This window comes from Ipomoea nil, unplaced genomic scaffold, assembly GCF_001879475.1.
Source record: "Ipomoea nil cultivar Tokyo-kokei standard unplaced genomic scaffold, Asagao_1.1 scaffold1596, whole genome shotgun sequence".
Taxonomy (NCBI): Eukaryota; Viridiplantae; Streptophyta; class Magnoliopsida; order Solanales; family Convolvulaceae; genus Ipomoea; species Ipomoea nil.
In genome coordinates this window covers 908,434-934,556 of record NW_017618024.1, presented here as the reverse complement: position 1 = coordinate 934,556, position 26,123 = coordinate 908,434, and the positions used below count along the sequence as shown (strand labels likewise).

General features: G+C 31.3%; 2 protein-coding genes across 3 annotated transcripts; both read right to left on the bottom strand.

Annotated features, from left to right (window-relative positions):
• Window positions 1-901: 901 nt before the first annotated feature.
• LOC109190964 (putative esterase YitV) lies at window positions 902-4,979 on the bottom strand. Its single transcript, XM_019341554.1, has 13 exons — window positions 4,716-4,979; window positions 3,944-4,020; window positions 3,783-3,863; window positions 3,510-3,638; window positions 3,350-3,436; window positions 2,904-2,957; window positions 2,701-2,791; window positions 2,554-2,624; window positions 2,387-2,456; window positions 2,216-2,268; window positions 1,887-1,980; window positions 1,361-1,458; window positions 902-1,204 (listed from the first exon to the last, which is right to left on the bottom strand). Exons 1-13 carry the CDS (start codon window positions 4,915-4,917, stop codon window positions 1,115-1,117), a joined length of 1,197 nt encoding a protein of 398 aa, XP_019197099.1. The 5' UTR covers window positions 4,918-4,979; the 3' UTR covers window positions 902-1,114.
• A 6,622-nt stretch (window positions 4,980-11,601) lies between these two features.
• On the bottom strand, window positions 11,602-17,394 carry LOC109190907 (protein tesmin/TSO1-like CXC 6). 2 transcript variants are annotated; one of them, XR_002055815.1, is made up of 9 exons: window positions 16,845-17,394; window positions 16,080-16,187; window positions 15,435-15,612; window positions 14,232-14,582; window positions 13,491-13,573; window positions 13,289-13,383; window positions 12,564-12,803; window positions 11,879-12,175; window positions 11,602-11,692 (listed from the first exon to the last, which is right to left on the bottom strand). XR_002055815.1 is itself a non-coding variant. In XM_019341511.1 (8 exons), the coding sequence occupies exons 1-8, from the start codon at window positions 17,189-17,191 to the stop codon at window positions 12,096-12,098; spliced, it is 1,482 nt and encodes a 493-aa protein (XP_019197056.1). In that variant the 5' UTR covers window positions 17,192-17,394; the 3' UTR covers window positions 11,876-12,095. The 2 variants fall into 2 exon arrangements, 1 of the variants encoding a protein (XP_019197056.1); XM_019341511.1 differs by lacking the exon at window positions 11,602-11,692 and having other exon boundaries at window positions 11,876-12,175.
• Between the last annotated feature and the right edge of the window lie 8,729 nt (window positions 17,395-26,123).

The following is a 26,123-nucleotide window of genomic DNA, read 5'->3' as shown; positions in this document are numbered from 1 at the left end:
TATATATAGAGGAGTGATCACATGTGGTCATGTTGTTAGGTGTGGTCATATGGTCAATTATAGGCCATTAGATTAGATAGATCCAATGAATCATATTAATCAAGATTTTTTTCAGTATTTTCGCGCACATTCTCCTACCCAGCGAACTGTAAGGGTAAACTCGTCATAAAACACCGGAATAGGGGAAATCACATTGTTGTGTGTTTTATTACACTATTGGTGCATGTTGTCAACACTGTTGGTGTATTCTGGAAGTCGGCCGCTATAAATGGTCATTGTAATTACCATAACACGGAAATACACCATTGGTGTGTTTCACTGTGGTGTGTTTTATTACACTATTGGTGTATGTTGTCAACACTGTTGGTGTATTCTGGAACCCGCCCGCTATAAATGGCCACTGTAATTACCATAACACCCCCACCTACCAAAACGCGCGAAAATTCTCAGAATTACCACTGCCGTTAGATTAAACTGATTCAACGACCCAGATACGACCACACGACCACACCTAATGACATGACCACATATGAGCGTTTTTCTATATATATATATATATATATATATATATATATATATATATATATATATATTGTAGCGGTGTGAGGAAGGAAATGGATAAAATCACTGTTTTGCCCTCATTATTAACAGACATTAACAGATGACTAAATTAGGTAAATATTGTATAGTTAAGGATTTAATTGGATAAAAATGATAGTTGAGGACTAAATTGGTAATTACGGCATAGTCAAGGGACCATTTTGGTTATTAACTCTTTTTGAAAATCAATATAGTCGGAGGACCATTGCTGGAATTAACTCTTATTTGATAGTATATAAAATAATGTACTTTCAATACTTAAATAATGTACTTTACGTACATAAATAATGTACTTCTAACATATTACAAATGTACTTTTTATTTATAGTCCACACAATTGTGTAGACCATGGTTCATTAATAATCATTGTTACACACCCACAGGCAACAGTAAATCAGTAATCTAAAAAGTTAAGCAGTACAAACTTGCATTATATACTAAAACCATCACACATGAGATCACTTAAAATTTCAGAGCAAGGATCCTCAGATGCTCATACTTTGCACTGTTGCAGTCATGGCTTGAGGAATTTGTCAAACCAATCACTTGCTTCTTTTACCATGAATGGTGTCATTTGATGCCCGATTCCAGGTTGCGCTATCAGCTGAAATTTTAAAAACAAAAATAAAATTAAATTAAATTAAATTAAATTAAATTAAAATAAACATTACATGAGTAATGCACTCAGGACATGCTTGGTGTGTGTATGTGAGAGAGAGGAGAGAATAAACAGGGTAAAGTTGGGAAGCAGGCTTTCTACCTTGAAATGATCAGGACAGTGGGCATCTTCACAAGATTGAGTAGCTTTAGACTTGGGAATTTCCAAACCAGCAAGTGGGCAACGAGGATCTTCTTCCCCTGTATGCCCCAAACATGAGTTATATGTGCATATGTATTATACATTAGTAGCCAATACTTGGCTAACTAACATTTTAATGAAAGTTTTTCACACTTTTGGTCCTACGAGTATTGCGACACTAACAATGTTGATCCGTAACTTTCAAAACTTGCACAATTGGTCCACGAGTATCAATTTTTTAGCGCAAATGGTCTTTTTGGTGAAATCTCCGTCAATCTTTTTACCGGAAAAATTATTTCCACTTTATAGCAGGAGTATAATGGTCTTTTCCTTTTGTAGAGATTTCACCGGAATGACCATTTGCGTTAAGAAATTGATACTCGTGATCCAATTATGCAAGTTTTGAAAGTCATGGATCAACATTATTAGTGCCAGAATACTCGTGGGACCAAAAGACCGTAAAACTCTTTTAATGAATTATCATTACCATTTAGAATCAGCAAAGGACGAGGTGAAATAATTGGCACTGTGTAGGGTGAATCGAATTGGGAGGCTAAACCTGGTGCAATTCTGTCCCACACCTGTCCAGAAAAGCAATTCATAAACTACAGAACTCTACTTTTAGAAAATATAGTTTGGAAGGTGGACTTGTGGACTCTCAAACTAGAATAAGGAAATCCATAGTGATTGCTCATGTATTTTAGTTATGAGATTGTATAGCACAGTATTTTAATGTGTGTTTGCAAACAATGCAATAAAATTAGAGATGAATATATAAGTTCCTAAAAGGCGCAAAAAACTGTTATTGATGTTTACCTTTTCCACCACATCTTTATCAATCTCCTGCTTGCCTAAATCAGCCCGGGCTTCTGGAAATGGAACAAACAAGTGTCAAGGAAATGGCATGCTATGAACACAAGGGCCCCGGGTATCAATAAACACAATGGAAATAATAGTTAGGAAGTATTTACTATAGGGTCATCCTACCTTCAAAGACTGCCTTGATACTGTTCACTCTTGCTTGCCATTTGTCATGTTCTATGGCCCATCTAAACCCCTAAATTTGCAATAGGAATTAGTCTTCATAGTCTACAATAAGATGATTCAAAATCCACTTCTATTGCACTACAAAAGTAATATTACATATGAGCTACCTGTACACCGATTATGGGGACAACTACTGTGTAGCGGGTGTCAACAGCAGCACCAAACCAAGCATGCATACCTGCAAGACAGAATTTCTTCTGAATCCCGCATGCAAAAGAGATTGTTCAAACAGATCTTAATGGCATTCACCCTACCCCCAAGTGATTCCCCAGTGATTCCTATCCTTGATGGGTCAACATCCTCCCTTTCTGTGAGATAATCAGCCAGTTTTATCAGATCCCAAACCTGTAGAATCAACCATTAACAAATCCCCCAGGAGCTTGTGTGATGTATGAATCACCTTATCTATTTGTAAATTCAGCGACATTTACTTCTCCTAAAAATCTGGCAACATTACCGTGTCATATATAAATGGCATTGTATCACCTGTCTTCCAAGATGAAACAAGGGCCTGCATTATTGAAAGAAAGAGAAAGTACAATGAGCTTGTTAAGATTGAGAAACATCCTGACACTTGTGATAAATATACTATCGGGGAAATTCCCTTCTTCCCTTCTCTTTGAAGAGTCACCCTTGGAAAAATACTAATGACCCTCCTAAAATGTTTTTTGTGGTATGGCAATTTGCAAAAATCACTTAAAGACCTAAAGGATCAAGTTCCCAGAGCAAAAAAAAAAAAAAAAAAAAAAAAAAAGAAGCAAAAGATTAAAATTTCAAAATCCATAGGAAATTTTCAACCCCTGACCTTCAATATAAAGCCACAGTTAGAAATTTCCTTTTAGTAAGAAAGCTTATTGAAGGTTAAACAGAAACACGGAATAGAAGAATAGGCTTAGTCCATACATCTCGGTAGGTTGTCAAACAGCTTGCACGTTCTCCATGGTAACGAGAATCAATGGCAACAGCTATATATCCCCTTGAAGCATATGCCTGAAGTAGAATAAAATACCCTTAAATCCTCATGGTGTAACCCTCACTACTCAAAAAAGGTAGCAATCCTCACCTCAAGCAGTGGTCTTAACCATTCCTTGCATTTATGTGTGCTGTGCAAAAAAACAATAGCTGGCCTTTTCTTCTTATTGCTTTCTTTCATGCTCAATATCAACACAGGCAATTGCCCCTGATCTCCCTCCTGAGCACAGTAACTTCATAGATAAATAATAGGCAGAAATTGAGAATATTGTGAGTAGATTCTATTTTATATCTACAAAATTATTAGACATTTAGAAACTTCACTTTTGTCTCCAAGTTTGTGTGAATATTGAAGTAAAATTACCTCAGTAGTCAAGTATAAATTTTCCTCCTGGAGTAATTCCTTAAAATTGGTAATGTTTGCCTTTGGACAAGATGCCATCACCTGTATCGCAGTACAAGTCACACATCAGTAAAGAGTGAAAATAAATGGTTATGATGCTTTTTAAGCATTTAAATCTTTACCTCACTAAACACTGGCTTAGGATTTTCCTGATACAAAGGATCTATAACTGGTTTTCCAGGTATCACAGAAAGGGAAACTGGAAAGAAAACACATCAAGTCTCTAAATTAATCTCTAGGACACAAAATTGTACAATTCAACAACACAAAATATCAAAATAAATAAATAAATATTTCATTTAACAGAAACCTTAGCAATACCATTAGATATAGGCAAAAACTTGTGTGAGACCGTCTCACAAATCTTTGTCTGCGAGACGGATGAAAATGTAATACAAAATGTAATACTAATCAGGAATAAAGTGTTTATTACTTATATGAAAAAATGTAATACTTTTGAAAAAAAAGTAATGCTTTTACATTTTGATTTTAAAGTATTACAATTTTTCTCATAAGTATTACATTTTCTCTTAATAAGTAACAAACACTTGACAACATTACTTATAAGAGAAAGTGTAATAAAGTGATACTTATGAGCAGGCAATGTATGTATAATAAGAGAATAAACAAAATTGATTATACAACAGAACAGGAGAAAAAAAAATGCATAAGTAGAAAGTAAAGACAAACAATCAAAAACAGAAACAAGACACTCAAACACACATACACAGACAGAAATGCAATTCACATTCAAAAATTTATGCCGATCAATTTCACTTGCTACTAAAATCGAGCTCAAAAGATAGAAGTTCGCTTTCCGTTTCAGCCAAAAAGCAATGATATGAAATCAACTTTTACACACACATTTGGAAGATTAGTGTGGTGTGGAGATACCTTCAGGGGAACGGCGGCTGCGGAGGACTTGGATGAACTGAGAGCGGAGTTGGTCGGCGGTGCCGGAGTCAACGGTTGGTTGGTCAGCCATTGCGCCGAGGCGAGCAGAGCAGATGGAGGGTAGATTTGGAGCTCCATTTTTATAGTAACGGGAGAGAAATGGAGGGTGCACGTGAGTTAGCACGTGCAAGCCCGTCATCATGATTGCAATTATGGCTATACAGATTCGAAAGGCAACGATTAGGCCTATCTGCGCTGGCAATTGCCAAAGGTGATCTTAGTCGAATTTCACTGCTCTCTTAAACGAAGATTAAAAGTGGTTGGTTGAAAGGGGAAATTAAAAAGAAAAATTATAATTTTGTAAAAAAAGAATAAGATATATTATTCTTATAAAAGTTCGAATTTACAATCTCCTATATAAAAAAATAATTTGGTATACCAGATCATAAGGTCATTTGTTAAAGCTATTCGTTATTATCATGTAATTGAATAATATTTGTACTATAGTTATCATTTTGAATGAAAAACGTATTCATCCAATTATAATTATGAAGCATGTTAATGGAGATTTTCTTTTTGTAAATGTTACACTTATCTACTAAAATTACTATATTAATACGGAGTATTAATTATCTTACGTGACATTGATTGAAACTTCTTTATTTTTATTAAAAATGTCTGAATTGTTTGACCCAATCATAACTTCATAAACAGTTTGCTTAATAATCAAATAAAAATTAAAATTAAAATAAAATAAAATGACATATCAAACTATTATGTAATAATTTTTGTAGAGGATAGATCATGACTCTTTCTTATAGCATATCATCATACTTAAAAATGAGATTTTTTTTTTCAAAGTTGTAACCTAATAATTTGAAACAATTGGTAAGTTGTCCACTAATGCAATTAAGCTAAGTCCATATCTAAATCTAATCTACAACATTATATAATCTAGGTTATATCACTAGTTTTTGTCCTTTTTATTTGTACTAATAAATATATACAGTATACTTCAAATGTTGTTCATACACATTGTAAAAATTCAGAGGTTTTCTCTCTCTTTTCTTGAGAGCTTTGTTCCTCACCCCAATGGCGTAGGGGTTTCTTACTATTTCAACTAGGCTTGAGTGCAGAATTTTGTCAAGATTCTCAGCAATTTGACCTGTGGTTGATTTTCATGGATGATCTGTCAAATAGATGGGCGAACATATCCCTTGAAGATGGGAGGATGGGTTACGGTCGGTGGTAGCGGAAGACAGGGCTTCCACTGACAGGGCACCGCAAAGATCCTGGACAATTGTAGGGAGATTTTTAACTAGCAAGGCCATTAAGTTCGAGGTTATGAGTAATGTCTTAGCATTCGTCTGGCATCTCCTGCCGGGAGTTCGAGTGTCAGAGCTACAATATAACATGTTTTTGTTTGAATTCTTTGATGAGGCGGATGTTCACTAAGTTCTCAAGGAGGGAATGTGGTTGTTCAAGAATAGTTCATTGCATTGGTGTGCAAACTTCTGAAAATCAGGAAAGGTCCTGACAATGGTGACTTTGGACCGACTAGATTTTTAGGTCCAGGTCTATTACCTCCCACCACGGTTATACAGGAGAACCAGTCCTAGAGTAGGTGGGGAATTACCTAGGTACTTTTGTATCCTACGACGACTCTGGGTTTGGTGGATCATGGAGAAGCTACTATAGGGTGAGGGTTGGGAGGGATGTAATGAAGAAGCCATTGAAAAGGCATATGAAGCGTTATATGAGGAATGGTACATTAGATGGGTCATGTTTAAATACGAGAAACTTCACAATTTTTGCTTCTTTTGCGGAGGGCACACAAACTGATTTTGCCTAAAAGCCAGATATGTCGGGATACCCTGGAGGAGTACCCGTACATGGGTGGATGCAAGGAAGTATGGAAAGAGGAACTCAAGCAATAAGGGCTCCCTGGCTAGTGAATGATCTTACGACGGGGAGGGGATCGATGCTAGAAGGGACGGTTATGGGGGTTTGGGGGATAGGAAAGGGTGACATGCAAGGGAGGGGAATGGGGGCGATGGAGGCTGTAGGCAGTAGGGTGATCGAAAGCGAAGGTGTCATGAGGGACGGTGTGCTTGCAATGCCGAAAAGGAGAAGGGAGGGAAAAGTAGGGATGGGGACGTTGAGATTAGTGAAGGGTAAAAAAAAACCTTTTTATGGCAGGCCATTCCAAACTCGCCCATCCCAATGAGTATGTTGAGTTGGAACTGTCGCGGTTTGGGCAATCCACAAACAATTCGTGAGATACAACACTTGGTCCACTAAGAAGCCTGAATTAGTGTGCTTGATGGAAACAATAGTGAATTGTGTTCATGCAAAAAGGCTCTGGATGAAATTGGGGTACGAGGGTTTATTTTATGTGGATAGTGTGGGGATTGGCTATGTTATGGAAGGTAAATAACATGGCTAGACTGCTAAGCTACTCTTGGAACGATATTGATTTAGTGATTTCAATTTCAGACATGCAACCCTGGCGTTTGACCTGTTATTTTTGATATCAAAAGAGGGGCAAGAGGAGGGAGGCATGGGATCTTCTGCGAGCTTTGAAGATGCGTTCGACGCTACCTTGGGTGGTGATTGGGGACTTTAACGACCTGACCTTCTAGTTAGAGAAAAGTGGACCCCGGCTGCATCTCGAGGGTCTGTTATAGGGTTTTAGCATCACTTTGGATGATTGTGGGCTAACGCACTTGTCAACGATTGGGTACTTGTCTACTTGGGAGAGATGAAAGGGCACATCTGCTTGGGTAGAGGAAAGATTAGATAGTGTGCTTGCGGGTGCGTACTGGTGTGCCATCCATGATAAAGCAAGGGTTTACAATGTCGACACTCGGACCTCGGACCACTCGACCTTGTTCCTTGATTTGTATGAGCTGGTGGTGAGAAGAGGGAGGCGGGGATTTAAGTTCGAGAATCCATGGCTACTTGATGAGGTGTGTAGACTGATGGTGGTGGAGGCGTGGGGGGAGTCAATCGGGTTGGGTTGGTAACATAGGATAAGTCACTTTAATAATAGTGTATGTAGTATTATTCAATACTATTATCTTTTGCTTAATTTTTTTTTTACTCCGCATTATTTTAATTAAGGTCCGTATTATTCAAGTACCTTGTGCTCAGATGCCATGTAGTGACCTCTCTCATATGGAAGGTCATTAGATCGAACCTCAGTGGAGGTGTTGTTGATTCTTTGTGTTTCAATGTAATAGAGAGTTCGTAGCATTCAAAAAAAAAAAAATTAAGGTCCTGTTTGGTAAAATAGTTAGTTTATTAGTCAATTTTGACTTATTTAACCACTATTAGTTGTTTGGCTTGGTTAAACAATTAATATGAGTGTTTGATTAATTAGCTTTTCGTAACAATTTATTGCTTCAAAATGCTAAAATTCAAAAGGTTGCTCAAAGTAGTTTTTTCGATCAGCTTTTTGAGAAAATCATTTTGTATGTAATCAACTATTAACTAATAATAACTTACCAAACACTTTTCTACAATCAGCTAATGATATCAAGTATCAACTAGTCAAACCCACTAATTCAATAAGATAACAGCTATTTATCAAACATTCCATAAATCTTTTCTTTTATGAAATAATGTCTTGTAACACATGTCAAATCTTGCCTAAGTACATTTATGATTAATAAATACGGAGTAGTAATAAAGAAAAAAGTGAATCTTTGTAACACATGTCAAATCTTGCCTAAGTACATTTATGATTAATAATTACGGAGTATATAATAAAGAAAAAAGTGAATCTTTGTAACACATGTCAAATCTTGTATAGTTGTATAGGTCCAATTATGATTAATAAATAGTAATAAAGAAAAATTGAATCACCCACATACAACTTATCAGTCAGATTTATCCTTCCCTTGTCCCAAGGAGGTGGGCCCTACAGAGCATGTGAATCGCGGTGATGGTTCAGTAGACAGATTTGGACATAATTTTCACACTACCGCCGCTGAGGTTTGAACTTTAGTCTCTTGTCTCAAATATTGCTCACTAAACTATTGAGTTAAACCAGTGCGGGTAGATTTATTCTTTCCTTCAATTACAATTAAGGAGCTTTTCGCCATTTTTTGGTACCAACATTATTACAACCTAGCTATTCTTCCTTACAACCTAGCTAGTCTTCCTTAGACCAAGTAACGAATGAAAAATGCAACAACTATTTCCAAATTTTACTTTCAATTTTTACATGATGAAATGTCTTATCATAACTTGGCATGTAAAGAAATAAAAGTCATAAGGTAAGAAAAAAAGTATGTATAGTAAAATTCGTAATGAATACACCATGTAGGCAAGTAATGACCTCGTTTCTCATTTGTTAAAATTGATAATAAATTATACTCTGTATCTTGGACTTACCATATTATAGGTTTATGTAATAATATGAACTTATATCTATTAAAATATTAAAATAATACAAGTAGAGAAGCCGACCAGTCTGGCCGCTTTCTCTAGCGAAGGTGACTGGGGATCAAATTTTTTTTTTTTTTTTTTAATGGCAGTAATTTTATTTTTTACGACAACGGTTAGCGATGGTCAACAATGACCTACATGTCACATCATTGTAATTTTACAAATAACTTATTGATTACCGGTAAACAAGACTTATTTGACAAATTTTAACTTTAGAACCAAATAGAATCATATGATTGGCATGGTAGATGAAGTAATAATTATTAATGGTTTTCTGAACTCATTCTTTATCAATTTAGCAAACTGGAATACAAAATGACGACTGCTAGGCTGGAAGGAAGCTACCCCCTCAGACGTATTAGTCATTTCCGAATAGAAATCCAGAAAAAAATGAAACTTCATAGTACGAGTATATGGACATCCAGGGACGGTGAAGCTAAAAGGAAGCTACCCTCAGACATATTAGCCATTTCCTAACAAAAATCCAGAAAAATGAAACTTCCATAGTGTGAGTAATATGGACATCCAGGGATAAGGATTGTCCTACTGGCTACTGTGGCTGAAAGCAATTGTAAAAAAGGTCATATATGAGGCAAATTATATTATGCACCGCGGTGCATAATCGATTATGCACCGCGCGTTTTTTTTTTTTAAATGAAAATTAACAGTGTTTATTTCCGTCGTTTCGCACCCTTTTGCAAAAAGTAACTCTATTATTCAGTGTCATTTTGTATACACTGCAGTTTCAGTTGAACACAACTACAGTTTCATTTCGATATAACTATAGTTTCATTCGATATTTATAAACTCAAATATGTGAAAATGTTATTTAATTTTATTTTATATACACTATAGTTTTATTAAAACACAACTACATGATCATTTTGATATAATTGCAGCTTCATTGTACAATATACACTCAAATATGTGAAATGTTATTCAGTTTCAGTTTATATACACTGCAGTTTCATTTCACTATAACTACAGTATCATTTTGATATAACTGCAGTATCGGTTTGGATATACTGTAGTGTCAGTTGGTGTTTAATACACCAAACAAACGGACTCCGTTAACTCTAACGGCGGGCCGTTTCTTTACTTAAAGAAACGGCGCCGTATATGGGCCGCGGTGCATAATCGATTATGCACCGCGGTCTATAATATAACAACTGATATATGATGGTCAGGGCCCGCCCTGGGGTAAGGGCAGGCTGGGCCCTTGCCGGCCCATGTTTGGGAAAGACCCCATCCTATCTCTTATATATATAGTATATATGTATTAAGTTTAAGTAATTTATATACATATGTTTTATAGTAAGGTGAATTAGTTTGGTTGGTAAGATACGTGAATTTTATAACCTCATTTAATCAAAGGCCTGTGATCCAATCCTTCCCTCCACATTTTAGAATTCCTCAACTTTACTTCTTTGCTTATATTCTAATGTATCTTTTAAAAATTATTTTATTGATTTTTTTGTGTTTAATACGGAGTAGTATTTTTAATGTAGCTTTTAAATATATAAATTTTCATATATTTATACTAAACATATTATAATTTTTTTTATATTAAATATATAAATTTTTATATTAAATTTTTAATGCAGTTTCTAAATTTATAAATTTTTATATACTTATACTAAACATATTATAAAAAATTGAATTAAAAAAAAATTCAATCAACTCATGTTAACCAAACAAGACACATAAAAACAGGACGGAGGGGATTATATGATATATTTTGAGATTGAATTATAAAAAACAATTAAAAGATAATTTACTACGTACCTTTTTATGAATATCTAATCAATGTAATACAGAAGCTTCTATCATGTGTCATTATGTTCAAATTATTCTAAAAAAGTTTGAAATTTATGTATTTAAAAGAAAAAGTATTTATAAAAATCATATAAATAATATAAAAGATGTGTGATTTATAATATGCTTTATGTTCAAACTATTTTATCTAGATAATTATGTTTCATATCTTTTTACATTTTTTTATTACATTTTAAAATATTTTAATTTCTTGCTCCTAGTCAAAAAAAAAGATTTTTAGCTTCACATTGTGTTTGTAATTATTGTTTTATAAATTTTTAATAATAATTAATTTATTATTTATTATGATAACAATGTTATTGTTTATGAGTTTACTCGATTTTAAATTATTTATTCATTTTTATAAACTATAATAATTATTTATTTATGAAGACACTCATACGATTATTTATTATTTTGCATTAAAGAAAGCACCTAGAATTTTTTTCAATGATTATTATTGTGTATGTAAAATTGTTAAAAACTTGTTAATCTTATCTAAAGTTATTGATATTAATAATTTTTTCTTATTTAATTTAAATTTTAGGCATGAAATATATATTAACCGGGGCCCATTTTTTTGTCTTGTCCCGGGCCTATAAAATGATAGGATCCCCTGATGAAGGTTCCTGTAAAGTGTAAACTAGTTGCATGAGCCACAAAGTTTATGGCGTGACAAGCCGAGTACTAGCAGTTAGCTCGCTCCCCAACTTCTCATATGCATCCAAAAAACCGATTGAATTGTTATTTGTTAGTAGATCAAACCCTTCTCAATTAAATGTACATTCCATTTTCAATGATTTACCTTTCTATGATGCAAGACATAACCTCAAGCACTATGAAATGTGGTGAAAAAAGATAATAAACCGAAAAATGTAAATGAAAGTCATACGTACAATGGCCTTTTCTAAGAACTGATTCTTCAAACGACTGCAAACTGGAGCACAGGTATTACTGAACCACAACCAGTAATATTCTACAGGCATGGCAAGATGGCTGTGTTAATGGATCCATTTAGCTCTGTATTTACAACATGCCACTACAGCCACCTTGATTCATAAAGCTATCAACGATCTGCAAGAAAGTGAGAAACCACCTAGAGATCACTCAAACCTAGCCAGGACATTGACCATTCTCCGTTGGAAGTTGCCAACTTCCTGATTTTTCGTTCGACGGTGGTGAGAAAGTTGTTTCTGCAATACAGATGGTTTTGCATCTTTCATCAGATAGTGGGATTCTAGACATTCTTTAAACCACAATTGGTATATTGTGAACCCCATATCACATAGATATCTCATCCACAATGAAAATCATTCAAAACTATGATGGGCAGTTGGGCATTCACATCAGTGGCAATGAACATTACAATGATGACATTTACTTCAAAAGTAATAAGGTCAATGATGAATAGATATGGAAATTGTGATGAACATTTGCTGCAAGGCTTGCTGCTTCCTTTAAACCATTAAAGGGCATTAGCATTTGAAATCCTAATATGTTCATCTTCTGTCTGGGTATAATGTCATATATGTTGGCATGTTGCAGCTACAGAACTAAAGGTCACAGAATGAATTAACTAACCTTTTATGCTTGCATAAGTGACGAGTTCGTTAAGAAAACTACAGAATGTAGTCAAGATGATCTTTTCTTGTTCTGCATATAAAGTGCTGAAGTGATCCCCGGAAGATGTATTTAAACTTATCCTTGCATTGCAACCCGAAATCCCAGTTGCAAATTCAGCTGCTGGGACCAAGTCATGGCTGTTGTCACACATCAATGCCCGTGTCTCAGAAGACACTGCTCTTCGATTTTGAAAATCATCTGAGTATTTTTATAAAATACCAATGTGAATAACAGATTGGTTAATACAAGTTTGATTCGCATTAAAAAAGTGATATAAACTACTTCAGATCTCGTGTCCAGCATATAACAGGATAAATCAGAGTGAAGTATTAGGCAAAGGAAATGAAATCATAGGATGTACCCAAAATAGTAGAGGGACGATTATCATCCATTGGGAAATTTAAGAGATTGGGTGGGACGCAGAGGGTTTTGAATCAGACTCCAAAATGTGTTTCATTCCCAATTGTATACATAAGTTTCAACCCCAAACTTAAGGGCCCCTCACGCCCATGCCCTTGGGTTTTGTGAGGAGAGGGAAATTACGGGATGTGCCTCAGTGCCGCAGTGATCTATGTGTTCCATTCCCAATTGGATACATGCACATGCATAGACTTCGGTACCAATCTTAACTATTAATTTCCCTTGGAAGACTTAATTATGACTATAAGAAGTTGTTTCTTGACCTGTTAGCATCTTTGCAGCTTCTTTGGATAGCGTGACCAAGAGTGAGCAAAGTTCCGCAACATTTTGCAATTGGATGATGCTAGCTAACAAAGACCTTCAATCAAAATCAATAATAGAAAATTGTCACTAGTGTCTGACCAAGTAGAACCACCTTCTCTCAGAAGTCTCAGCCAATAAGAACATTTATTTTGTGAATGCCACCTGTACTTGCAGTTAGATGACTCTGGAACTGATTGGATTGCAAAGTCATATGGTGTAGCACACAGTGGACCAGAAGAGGCATCCTGATAACAGAAAATTAGAATTTTGGATTCAACATAACCTTGAATTATGGAAGAAGTTGTGAGACCATGAAAGTAAAGATGAGTTAAATCAGAATACTATGATATTCTCAAACGCACATCATTCTGCACAAAATTATATACTAGCTAGGTTAAAGCAGACACCACAGTCCTGTTTCTGGATGTTTTACCAACTAGTCTATTGCACAATATGATTATTTACTAATTTTATATTTTGACATACAATTACACTATTGATAAAACAAACTCCATTAGAGAGGGATATGATAGATCATTTCTATGTAGGAATGATTAAAATAAGAATCATGTGATACCAAGACAAAATGTATGTTTTGTGGAAGTGATACAATAGGAGATACGAATATAAACCCTTTCCCTTTATTTATAAAACTTAGTCAAATTCACAATGGTGCTTGAAGACTAAGATATCAATAGCTTTTCTTCCTCACATAAAAATAAATGGGCATATAAAAGCTACATGTAAGTTACTTAAGCAGCCAGATATCAGTTAAAACAAGAAACCACACCCATGTTAAACACTGAAAAGGGTGCACTTGGTGAAGGTGGATGAGGCCAACGGGTGGAGAGATATGTCAAATTAAGCATTTCAGAACATGCTAGTGTTAGATTTACATGTTACCTGTTGGGATTGTGAAAACTTATTGGATTTATCAGTAGAATTGTCTCCTGAAGGCATTTCCCCATTCTTTCTTTTCTTTGTAGGTGGTGTAGGAACAAACCAAGAATTACTAATAGCTCCATTGATAGGTGCGTGGGCTTGGATGAATGCAGCTAGATTTGTATGAGCCCAATGGAAAAGAGAGCTTTTCCCGTTGCTTCCATCAAAATTCTTACAATCTGCACATTTACAGTTTCCAGAGCAAAGAATATTAGCCTGGAAACACTCACAGTACTTCTTGAGACATCCAGATTTCTTGCAATTGCATCCTCTATTGTGTTTTCCTGAAGGCGAATCTTCACCAACTTCCACCTGAATTCCTCAAAGAAGTCAAGAAAGACAATGTTGAGCATTTGGCCACTACAATTCAACCTTCCATTAAATAAAATGCTTAAAACTTTAAATTCAAATAATATAGAAAAGAGACTCTAGTTCTTGCTATTCAAACAACACAATCACAAGATCATGTTCAGCAACATTTTTATGGTAAAATGATATACTGTATTAATAGCAATCTAATATTAAACAATTAAAGAGTGTTCCTTCAATGACCTAATTAAGTATTCATGAGAAGAAAAAAAAGTCTAAATCCATTAAAAATGGCATCTAGTTCCTACATCTTTTCTTTTGTTCTTCATAGAGTAATTATTTCAGCAACTTTGTGTTCCTTAAAAAAAAACAGCAACATGAAATTATCTAAAAACCAAACCACCCAAAATTGTGAAAGCATATCATAAGATTATTACTATCTGCCTGTTCAAACATTACATAAGTCTATTTCTTTCTGTCACAAGTTATATAACTCCATGAGCATCCCTTCATTTGCAAGAGGCAGAATTTACATTTATACACCTATTTGTTTATACAAAACTAGCAGGCAATTATATGCTACTTAACATTTCTGGTTCATCGACCTAAATTCTCGTTGAATTTTCATAAAAGACAACTTAAGTACTTCAACACTAAAATGAAAGTAGCACAGCCAACAGTCACTTACTCCACATTATTGACATTAAAGCAATAAAAAACAGAAAAGGAACATGTAAAAAGAAGAAAATAAAACAATGGGTGACAGACACCATTAAAATACTTAAAGATTTAGTTTAACATTGACATAAGGTTTACATAAGTTTGTTAAGATAATTGAGATCTCAAATTACATACCACACCATTCTTTAGTCCCTGAGGGCTGCTAGTGATCTTTGGTCTGAAGGCATTTGGATTCCGTTCCAAGATTGCACTGAGTGCAATCTTCCTATTGACTTCATTCTCTATGTTGTTTTGACAGTTTTGACAGTTACATCCATCACAATAAATTCCAGAGGCAAAGCATTCACAATACCTGGTAAATACTGAAATTAACACCATCTACACCCAATATATGGAGAAAAACAAACATGCTTATTGGAAGTATAAAGCATTTCTTACACCCTGTTTATTTCCATAAACAAATATAAAATTTTTTATGAGTAAAATGTTTAACGTTATTCACTGAATTGAAAAGTTTGTAAATACTAAACAATTTTCTTGGAAACTTCACTTTTACACCTATAGAGATCAAAAGACAAGTAAAACATTTAACACATTTTTTCTTCCACTGCTCCCACGCAAACTCCTCTGTTAGAAACAATGGTTAAGACTTTGACCATCAACTGCTCCCATGCAAACAGCATTTAACTCAGATGTCTCTAAAATTAGCAACTGAAGGACTCTACGATCATGGTATAAAGTAACTGAAATAATGACAAAGTTCTCCTGTTTAAATTTCAATAAATAAGCAGGTTTCACTGCAAGTTCCAACATACTTACAATTTTAAACATCGAGAATTCTTACAATTGCATTGCTTTTGCTTCTTGGGAGTACCATTCTTCTGTCTCATAGTGGAATTGTATTGCGAGTTAGGAGGCTCTGTCTTGCTAACAAGAGACATACATCCATAAGTGCCAAATAATGATAAGAACTCCAAAATTTAGTTAGACTAAGCCACCAAATACAAGATAAAATGGACAGTTCAAGTAAGCAACTGACCTTATGTCTATATCCTCTTGGAAGTGACAGCACAAGTAAAAGTCAAAACATTTCAAGAATGATATCCAACATAACGATTAATTACAAAATTATTACTAACTTGATAGTCTGCATATATTAAAGGTTGGAATTTTCTTTTGGGAGAACTCCCTACTTGAAGTTGTACATCTCTCCCATATTAGTTTTTGGTAGCATAATTGTTTTTTTTTTTTTTTTTTAGAGTACAACACCTTAGAAACTCCCATTAAAGCCCAATTTTAGACGTATTAATTGAATATTAAATGAACTAAGCAGTTTTATAAAGCTGAACACTCTAATTAAAAATTCTGTGTATTCTCTTCTTCTTAACAAGTGTTTCATTTAGTAACAACATTATCACAACGCTCTACGCATTTTTCGCCTAATCAAAACCTCAAGATTTAGCTTTCTGGTAAAATCACGTACATTAGTGAAACGAAACAACTCTAGAAAATCATTTTCTAGCAAAAATAATACGAAATAAAACGTTTCTACAGCTTAGAAAATATACATACTTCAATACTTACACGACTTGCTGCATTATTGGAGGCAGCGATTGTACCGGACGAGTCCTAAATACTCGTGCCACTGCCTGCGTTGGCCGCGGCGAATTTAACCGTGTCGTTGACGGTAGTATTGTCTTAACCTGCGCCATCGACGGAGGCGGTGGTGGTGATTGTGTAGCAAACATCATTGCTTGCCTCTTAGCGAGTGCGAGCAACTTCGATTGCAAAAGTGCTTGCGGATGCTCCGACAATATCTCAATCGCCGAGGATTTACGCCTCACCGTGAAATCAAACTGCCTCCCTAGCTTCTTCAATGGAAGCTCACTCGCCTCTGTCTTCGAAAATGCCGTCACGTCACTCTCCTCCATGACGCAACTTCTCCTCTTCAACTTATAATTCAGTCAGAAAATGAACATTGAATTAATTTCTCGAAATTATTCAGTTGCCGGAATATGATGTCACTCATAGTAAAATGGATGAAAGCTCGTCGGAATTTGATGTCTCGCGACATCCACTAAGAAGTCTAATAAGAGAGAAGAAGAGATAAAGAGACAGGCAGAGAGCTTAGAGGTTTTTCCGACTGACTGTTCTACGTTTGAAATTAAATTTTGTGAAACAAATTACGGCGCGATCAAGGGCATTGGATGATCCGACGGTAATGATTGAAATGAAATGTTCTACCTGACATATAAGAGTTGAGGGAAAAAGGAAAATAGGAACCACTCTCATTTCTTATTCTTAATTTTTATTTTTTTTCACAAATTTTTGATCTAGATATATTTTTAGGGACTTACATGATAAAATAGTCAATTTTATTTACCATGTCATAGAATTATAATATTTACAAACAGTGTACGTTGTTTTTTACATTTATTCTGATTCTCACATATAAGTATATATATAATAGCGATTTAGTTTTGATTTTGAACCGCCGGTTCACAGTTCCGGATTCAGTTTGAAATGCTGGTTCAAATTTTATTTTAAAATTTTATTTTTTATTTTTAAAATAGTCTAAATTAAATAATAAATGTATTTTTTCCAGTTCGGAACATGAATCGTCCGTTCCGGTTCGCAATTTTAATAAACTCTAAATATCGGGTTTTGATTCTAAATTGTAATCGGAATATTTCGGTTTGGTTGCTATAGTGTCTGTTCGGTTTGAACCAAATCATGGTCATAATTTGTTGGAGAAGAAAAATAAATGAAATATTTATTTTAAGGGTAAATATGTCCATTTAACATTTCAGGGAAAAAAATTGACACTTAAATAATTCAGGAGAAAAAGTGCTATAAGTATATAACACAAGGGAAAAAAGTGTTATTTTCCCTATAAATCCTACAATCTATGTTTAATTATAATTATACTAATATTATGGTAATTATTAACTTAATTACTATAATAGTTATTATTAGTTAATTATACTAATATTCGCGTAATTATTAGTTTAATTATCATAATAATTATTAGATTTTATATACCGATAGCTTGAGAGGTAGTTTTGGCGGGAAGTTGTAAAAGTAAAATTTTGTTTTTATTGGTAGTATAGATGGGTGTTAATAATTTGAATAAATATTTTAGGCATGTGAATGATTAAAATACTGACTAACTCTGAACACCATATGGAGTTGTTATATTAAAGAAAGAACGAATCCATATTCCATAATTTGAGTGGTAGAATTGAGTTTTTTTTTTTTTTTTTTTCTTTTTTGTTGCAAAATTAGTAATGGACTAATGGTAATTGATTCATGTTCCTAGCCTTTATTCGTTTGTTAGTTGCTATTTTGTTTCATGGTCATTCAACTATTTTTAATTTCCTGCCTTTGTTTTTAACTTGCATATTCATTTGGTTTAATTAATTTTGATTGACATTTTGTTTTGAACATTTTAAATTATTGAGCTTAACTATTTTCAAGTTTATTTATTGCGTTGTATTAATTTCCTATGGGTTCGATCCTTGCTTTGCATGTTAAACTACAATTGACTATTAACTCGTGTACTTGTGAGGATATTATAAAATTATCTTGTCACTAGGTTGATTAATTAGAATCCCTTCTAGATCATCAAAATCTTCCTAATGATTGCATTAGCGATTTATGTGTTCTACTGAATGATTTGACTTAGCTTGAACACAGATGATTGATGTCACCCTATACCTCTAGGGTTGCAAAGTTCATGCATCAATTAATAATACAATAAGCCGGTAATTATTGACTATTTGACTCAAGAAAAGTAAAGAAACAAAATCTTAAAATGCGTAGATTTGGAAGATTAATATCTTTATAGGGAACAATATTTTTCTTGAAACAACCATGAACATTAGGCCTTGAAGGCCGCCAATAATTAATGGTTGTACCATATTGTAGTTTTAATGAGACAACTAGTGTAACACATGAGAATACACAAAAAATTATGTAATTTGATCTTTTTATCAACTAAGAATTTTCTATGGGATTTCTCTAGCGAGATTTTTAACAAAGTATGTGTATAATATAGTAACGCATAAGGGAGAGTGGTGTAAATAAATAAATGAATGTGGACACTACTAGATGAGTTTTATTACAATAATACTAGTATTTGTCCCGTGCGATGCACGGAAAATATGTTATAAAAATATACCCTATATGAGGTTTATTCATATATAAAATTTTTGTTATTAAATAATTATTATGTGTGAATTCCTATGATAAAATTATGAACATAAATATATTTACAATTAAAATAATATTTAAGGTGGGTGATTACTACAAATCTTAAACTATATTAAAAATTTAGTACATATAGTATTTAATACGGAGTATTACAAATTTTTAAGAATTTAGTAAACTACAATAGTAATTGAATTACAATTTTAGAGTCACCACGGATCAAAATTTTTAGACCTTTGAGATTTCTAACTCTAGATGTAGCAACATACAATTGACCTTTAAAGACCAAAATCATAATCTTAGTTCGAACATTGATTTTTTCTTTCAAATACTATCGAATTAAGTGTGTAATCAATAAAAGATGAGAACTAATAATTCGAAAATATAATCTTAATGTTACTAAGCCTACTTCACGTCAATTAAGTTGGAGAGTGTTGTTGGATAGTATCCGATGAATCCACGAATAGCGCATCTTTATCTCCGTAGTCCTCAATATGCACATCAACAATCTTAAATATTAGGCCGCCTAGCTATGCCATATATTAATTTCAAACTTATGAACTTTGGGGTTGCATGCAATAAAAAGTATATTTTACATATACTAAGGGTACATTATATATGTATGTAAGGTACTTTCAATATAAAAATAATGTATTTTTAATATATTAAAAATATATTTGATATTCATGATCCATACAATTATGTGGACCATCGTTCACACAATAATTTGCCAGTAGAAATTGAAATATATATATATATTAATTAGAAACTGTCAGTGGAAATTATTATTATCATTATTATTATTGTAAATATTATTATTATTGTTATTGTTATTATAATTAACAATATTATTATGGTCTTGTGAAAATTAAATGTGATTATCATCATTTAATTTTCACAAGACCATATGGCTTTATTATATATTATTATTATATAGGATGTATCTTAATTTACATCTTTTATAGACTTAGAGATTTACTAAAACTCTTTAATTTATATCATGTATATATAATTAGATTAAAAGATGAATAGGAAGATTAATGGTTCTTTCATTCGATCTCTTTGTATCTCTTGCCTTCTCTCTTACTATTATATCTATTGCATTTCTAAGATGAGAATGATATAATGATTCACACACAGTGAAGATCTTAACTTACAATAATTTGTAAATATTTGTTGATGTTAATTAGTTTCACCATAAACCTAGAAAGTTATACCAATTGTCTTTTGGTAAAGTAGAGAGATTTAAAGAAATGTGGCAACCTGTTATCTGGATTGAATTAATTCATTAAAGTAACTAATAAATTAATTTCTATTGGTTTTCAAAAAAAAAAAAAAAAATTCTATTGGGTAAGTTTGGACTTGAAAAAAGCGGCAAATTATATCGTATCTATTATCCACCGAGTTTCAAAACCACGTCGTTTTGTTTAATGAAAAGAAACGACACTCATTTCGCTCCGTTTTGCGCCGTTTCGCAAAAAGTAACTCTGTTATTTAGTTTCATTTTGTATACACTGCAATTTCAGTTTAACACAACTACAGTTTCATTTCGATATAACTACAATTTCATTCGACATTTATACACTCAAATATGTGAAAATGTTATTTACTTTTACTAGTATTTGCGCCCGTGCGATGCACGGAATAAATTTGTTGTAATATATTAAGAATATTTAGATTGACATATAATTATTTAAATTAGAATATCAAATATTATTTTGTGCAATTGAAAATATGATTTGGATCGTTTATATGTTTTGATGTTATCATTGCTTGAATTTGAGCAAATAATTGCTCAAATTAATAGCTAATGTGTAGATGTACGCATGCGGTGCTGTAACTTTGAAGATTTTATTTATCATTGTTTAGTATTTTTATAAATTAGGCAAACGTGCTCATTCTTTAACAACTCAGTTATAGGAATGAATTGCTATCCTAATTCATTTGTATGGAAAATATATTTTTTGTCTATATATATATATATATATATATATATATATATATATATATATATATATATATATATATATATATATATATATATATATATATATATATATATATATATATATATATATATAGCAATTTTGTCATTTAAAAGAACATAGTATCAACGATTGTATTTAAACATTATTGAAACCTCATTGTATACGACATTGGTAGTAGCAAAAAATCTTGTCAATCCTCGTCTATAGTTAACATCTTTAGTCCATTACGATGGGTGACTCGGGTGAAAATATATATTCGTAGAATACCAGTCAATTAGTGATCCTTTTATATTTCTTTTATATTTTCAGTCAATTAGTAATACCATATTAATTGATGATGTAGAATATTATTATTGAAATATTTCCATTCTATTTTTAATTTACCTTTACTATATATGCATTTACTATTGATGATGTAGAATATTATTATTGAAATATTTCCGTCCAATTTTAAATTAAAATGCAATGATTTGACCATTTTTTTTTCCAGTTTAGTCAATTATGAAAAATTTTTATTTGTAGTCAATCTTTTTATATTTTCAGTCAATTAGTAATATCATATTCATTTTCAGCCAATTATTTTTTCTTTTTCAGTCCATGAGTCAATTAGAAATCATATGCAGTGATATTTTTACATAATTTTTCATTCCATTTTTAACTGATGATGTAGAATATTATTATTGAAATATTTTTGTTTTATTTTTAATTTTCGTTCTATTTTTAATTTACCTTTACTATTGTTTAAAATATGCTTTTAATATTGATGATGTAGAACATTCTTATTGAAATATTTTGTTTTCATTTTAAATTTACCTTTACTTGATGATGTAGAATATTATTATTAAAATATTTTTGTTCTATTTTTAATTTATGTTCCATTGTTTAAATTTGTGAAATATTTATGATATAATTGTGATTTGATTTATTCTACTGTGTAATATTATAGTGAAAAATTTAAAAGTAATGATCTGACCATTTCCTTTTCCATTTTAGTCAATTATGGATCTTTTTTTTTTTCCAGCCAATTATTAATATATATATTTTTTCAATTAACCTAATTTCCGTTCTATTTTCAATTGTTAATTTTCAGTCAATTATTAATATTCATTTCCTTTTCCAATTTACCTCATTTTCGTTCCATTTTTATTTGATAATGTAGAATATTATTGTGAAATATTTTTGTTCCTTTTTAATTTTCGTTTTTTTTTTTAAATTTATCTTTACTATTTATATGATATTGTTTTTAATTATAGTATAGATTATAAATTAAGAGGGTTGGTCACCATTATGATTTTTATTATATTACGAATTAAAATTAGGATTTTTATTATACTTGAACAATAATATTACTAATTATATTATAGAATATAATACCATACATAATATTACCAATTAATAGATTTTAGTTAACTTTCATTTTACATTTTCTTACCAAATAAGCCTTACTAATTATTTGACCAATAAAATATTTAATTAATTGACTACAAAAGTTTAGGTAGGAAAAATTAAATATGAGAATTTTGATTTTTTATATATATATATATATATATATATATATATATATATATATATATATATATATATATATATATATATATATATATATTAACTAAGCTATAACACTATAATAATTAAAGAATTAATTTTATGTACTAAATGGTCAAATTTAATGTACCAAAATATTAAGTATTTATTAAAATAATTGCCTAATATACTTATTTTATACTTAAGGTATAATATTATTAGTACAAAATAAATTATAGTTCTCTTTTTCCATGGAAATATTAAGTATTTACTAAAATAATTGTCTTATATATATATATATATATATATATATATATATATATATATATATATATATATATATATATATATATATATATATATATATATATATAGTTTAGGAAAATATTCATTATTGAAAAGGGAATATAATTTAAAAAGTCAATTATTAATTAGATTGCCTAATATAATTGTCCCACTAATTGATTCCATGCTACTATAATTCATATATTTAAAAATTTTTTAAAGTTAAATACATATTAACTGCCTTAATAATTAAGTTAATTATTAGTCACATCTATAGTACTAAAAGTATTACTTTTAGTTTTTATAAATAAGACATAATATTATTCAATCAAAATAATAAAAAATAATTTGTTCAAAGTACAAAAGATTTTATAATTGACTTAATAATTAACTATTAATTTTTATTGCCTAATACAAATTGTCAATTATTAAATATTATTTGATAATTATTGCATGTCATGTAATACTAAAATTGTTAGGTAGAATTTTTATAATTAAGGTATAATATTATTTAATTGAAATTATTAAAAATATATAGATCCACATTAAGAAAAACCTTATTAATTTCGAATATTAAAACTATATATTAGGATTAAAGTTGAAGTTATAAATAATTAAGTTTTAATAAATTTATTTATTCCCTAAGTTATATATGGTTAATAATGAATATTTTTCTATATTAGATTATGCTTATATATGGTTTATCCGTATTAACCATCACTATATTAGATTAATATATAATTCATTTAATATAATATGTTATTAAATCTAAACATATGATTAATATTTATTCAATATTATTATGAAAGTATTACGATTATAAATTTTATTATATTTTAAATGACTTAGCATATCAAAGCAAACATGGTAAGTCAATAACATTATTTCACATTAGAAAAGTGATTTGAATCAAGGGAAGTCAGCTAAAGAATAAAATCAAAATAATACTCTATTCAAACTAAGCTACAGTACTTCATAATTTTTTTGTCTCAAAAAAAAAAAAAGTTTAAATGGCAAGAAAAACCTCTTGAAGGGAAAGACACAATACTCTCTTATTACAAAAAAATGCACACTTTAAAGACGAAGAGATTGAATTGAAACAAAGTTCAACACTTTGATATATTGACAACTAAAAAATGCTTTGAATTTCATTTTGGTTTTACTGTTTTCTTATCAGGCTACCCTCTATATCTCTTTACATATACACAGAATCCGTCCCTCCTCAAACTTTATCCACTTGATGAGCAATGAACTCTATTGCTACCCGATCAATCTTTCTAGATCTGTATCTTCTCCACAAAAAAAAAAAAAAGAAAAAGAAAAAAAGAGAGAGAATATATCAACATTTTTTTTTATTACAAATCACTTTTCTTATTTAAATATCAGAAATCCAAAAAAAAAAAAAAAATCTATGTGGAGTGTGGACGAATTCAAAGAACCAATATATGAAAACAGTTCATGCATGCACACAACCAGATTATCTATGTGTATGAATAAATTTTAAATAAGAATTAAAAAAATACACCGGAGAGAATTTACAAAAATATTGTTGTTCGAAACTTCATTCCCCAAGTTGGATACATAAAGCTTTGTCCAACGTTATGAGAAAATTTCTATTCGCTTTTGAAATGTCTGCACACGAAAGACATGTTGATAAACATACACATACATGCTATGTGGAAAACTCGAAAATTGAAAAGAAAATCGAGAGAGAATACACACGAAAGAAAATCCACCATTCTTGAAAAACTCTTAAAGAGAGAATCTGATTCTTGAATCTCTGATCGAGTAGTACAGGGAGAGGCAAATCCTATCATTTTATAGCCACAAAAAATTGACCATATATGAAATTAATACTCTGTAAATATTTTACAATTAAAATTAAAATTAAAAAATAATAAACGGATACTGATTCTATATATATACTCTGTATTGATTATGGTATTTCATAATTATGGTATTGCATAGGATTCACATATGCAATACCATAAATATGCAATATTATTACCAATTAATATATTAATATATGTTAATTAATTTTCATTCAATATTTGGTTACCAAATAAGGTTTATTAATTATTTGACCAATAATTAAAACTAAAATATTTAAGTAATTGAGTAAAAAAGTTTGGGCGGGAAAATGATGTAGGAGGATTTTACTTTTATATATATATATATATATATATATATATATATATATATATATATATATATATATATATATATATATATATATATAGATTTTATATACACTATATAGTTTCATTAAAACCCAACTACATGATCATTTCGATATAACTACAACTTCATTGCATAATATACACTCAAATATGTGAAATGTTATTCAGTTTCATTTTATATAAACTGCATGCAGTTTCATTTCACCACAACTACAGTATCATTTTGATATAACTGCAGTTTCATTTGATAATATATAAAATAATACGTGAGGCAGTATCGTTTTAGATACACTATAGTGTCAGTTCATATACACTAGTTTCAGTTGATAATTAACACACTAAAAAATACGCGCTCCGTTACAGTAATGACGCTGTTTCTTTTAAAGAAACGACGCAATTTTAACAGCGGTGCACATGCACCGCGGTCCATGATATAACGACTAGAAAAAAACTAGTACCGTTAGACACAAAATTAGTGGTATTAACATTTATCCATTTCTTTAATTAATCGGTCCAAGAATATAATTCACATAAAAGTTTTCAGATTCCTTGTATTCTCTCTTATGATGACTAGAGTATGAGCATTTTACCTTTTCATGCCCGCAATAGCTTAGTTCATTGATTTAGTAGGAAGCACTACAAGAAAAATGCACATAGACAACGGTTAATAACCGTTG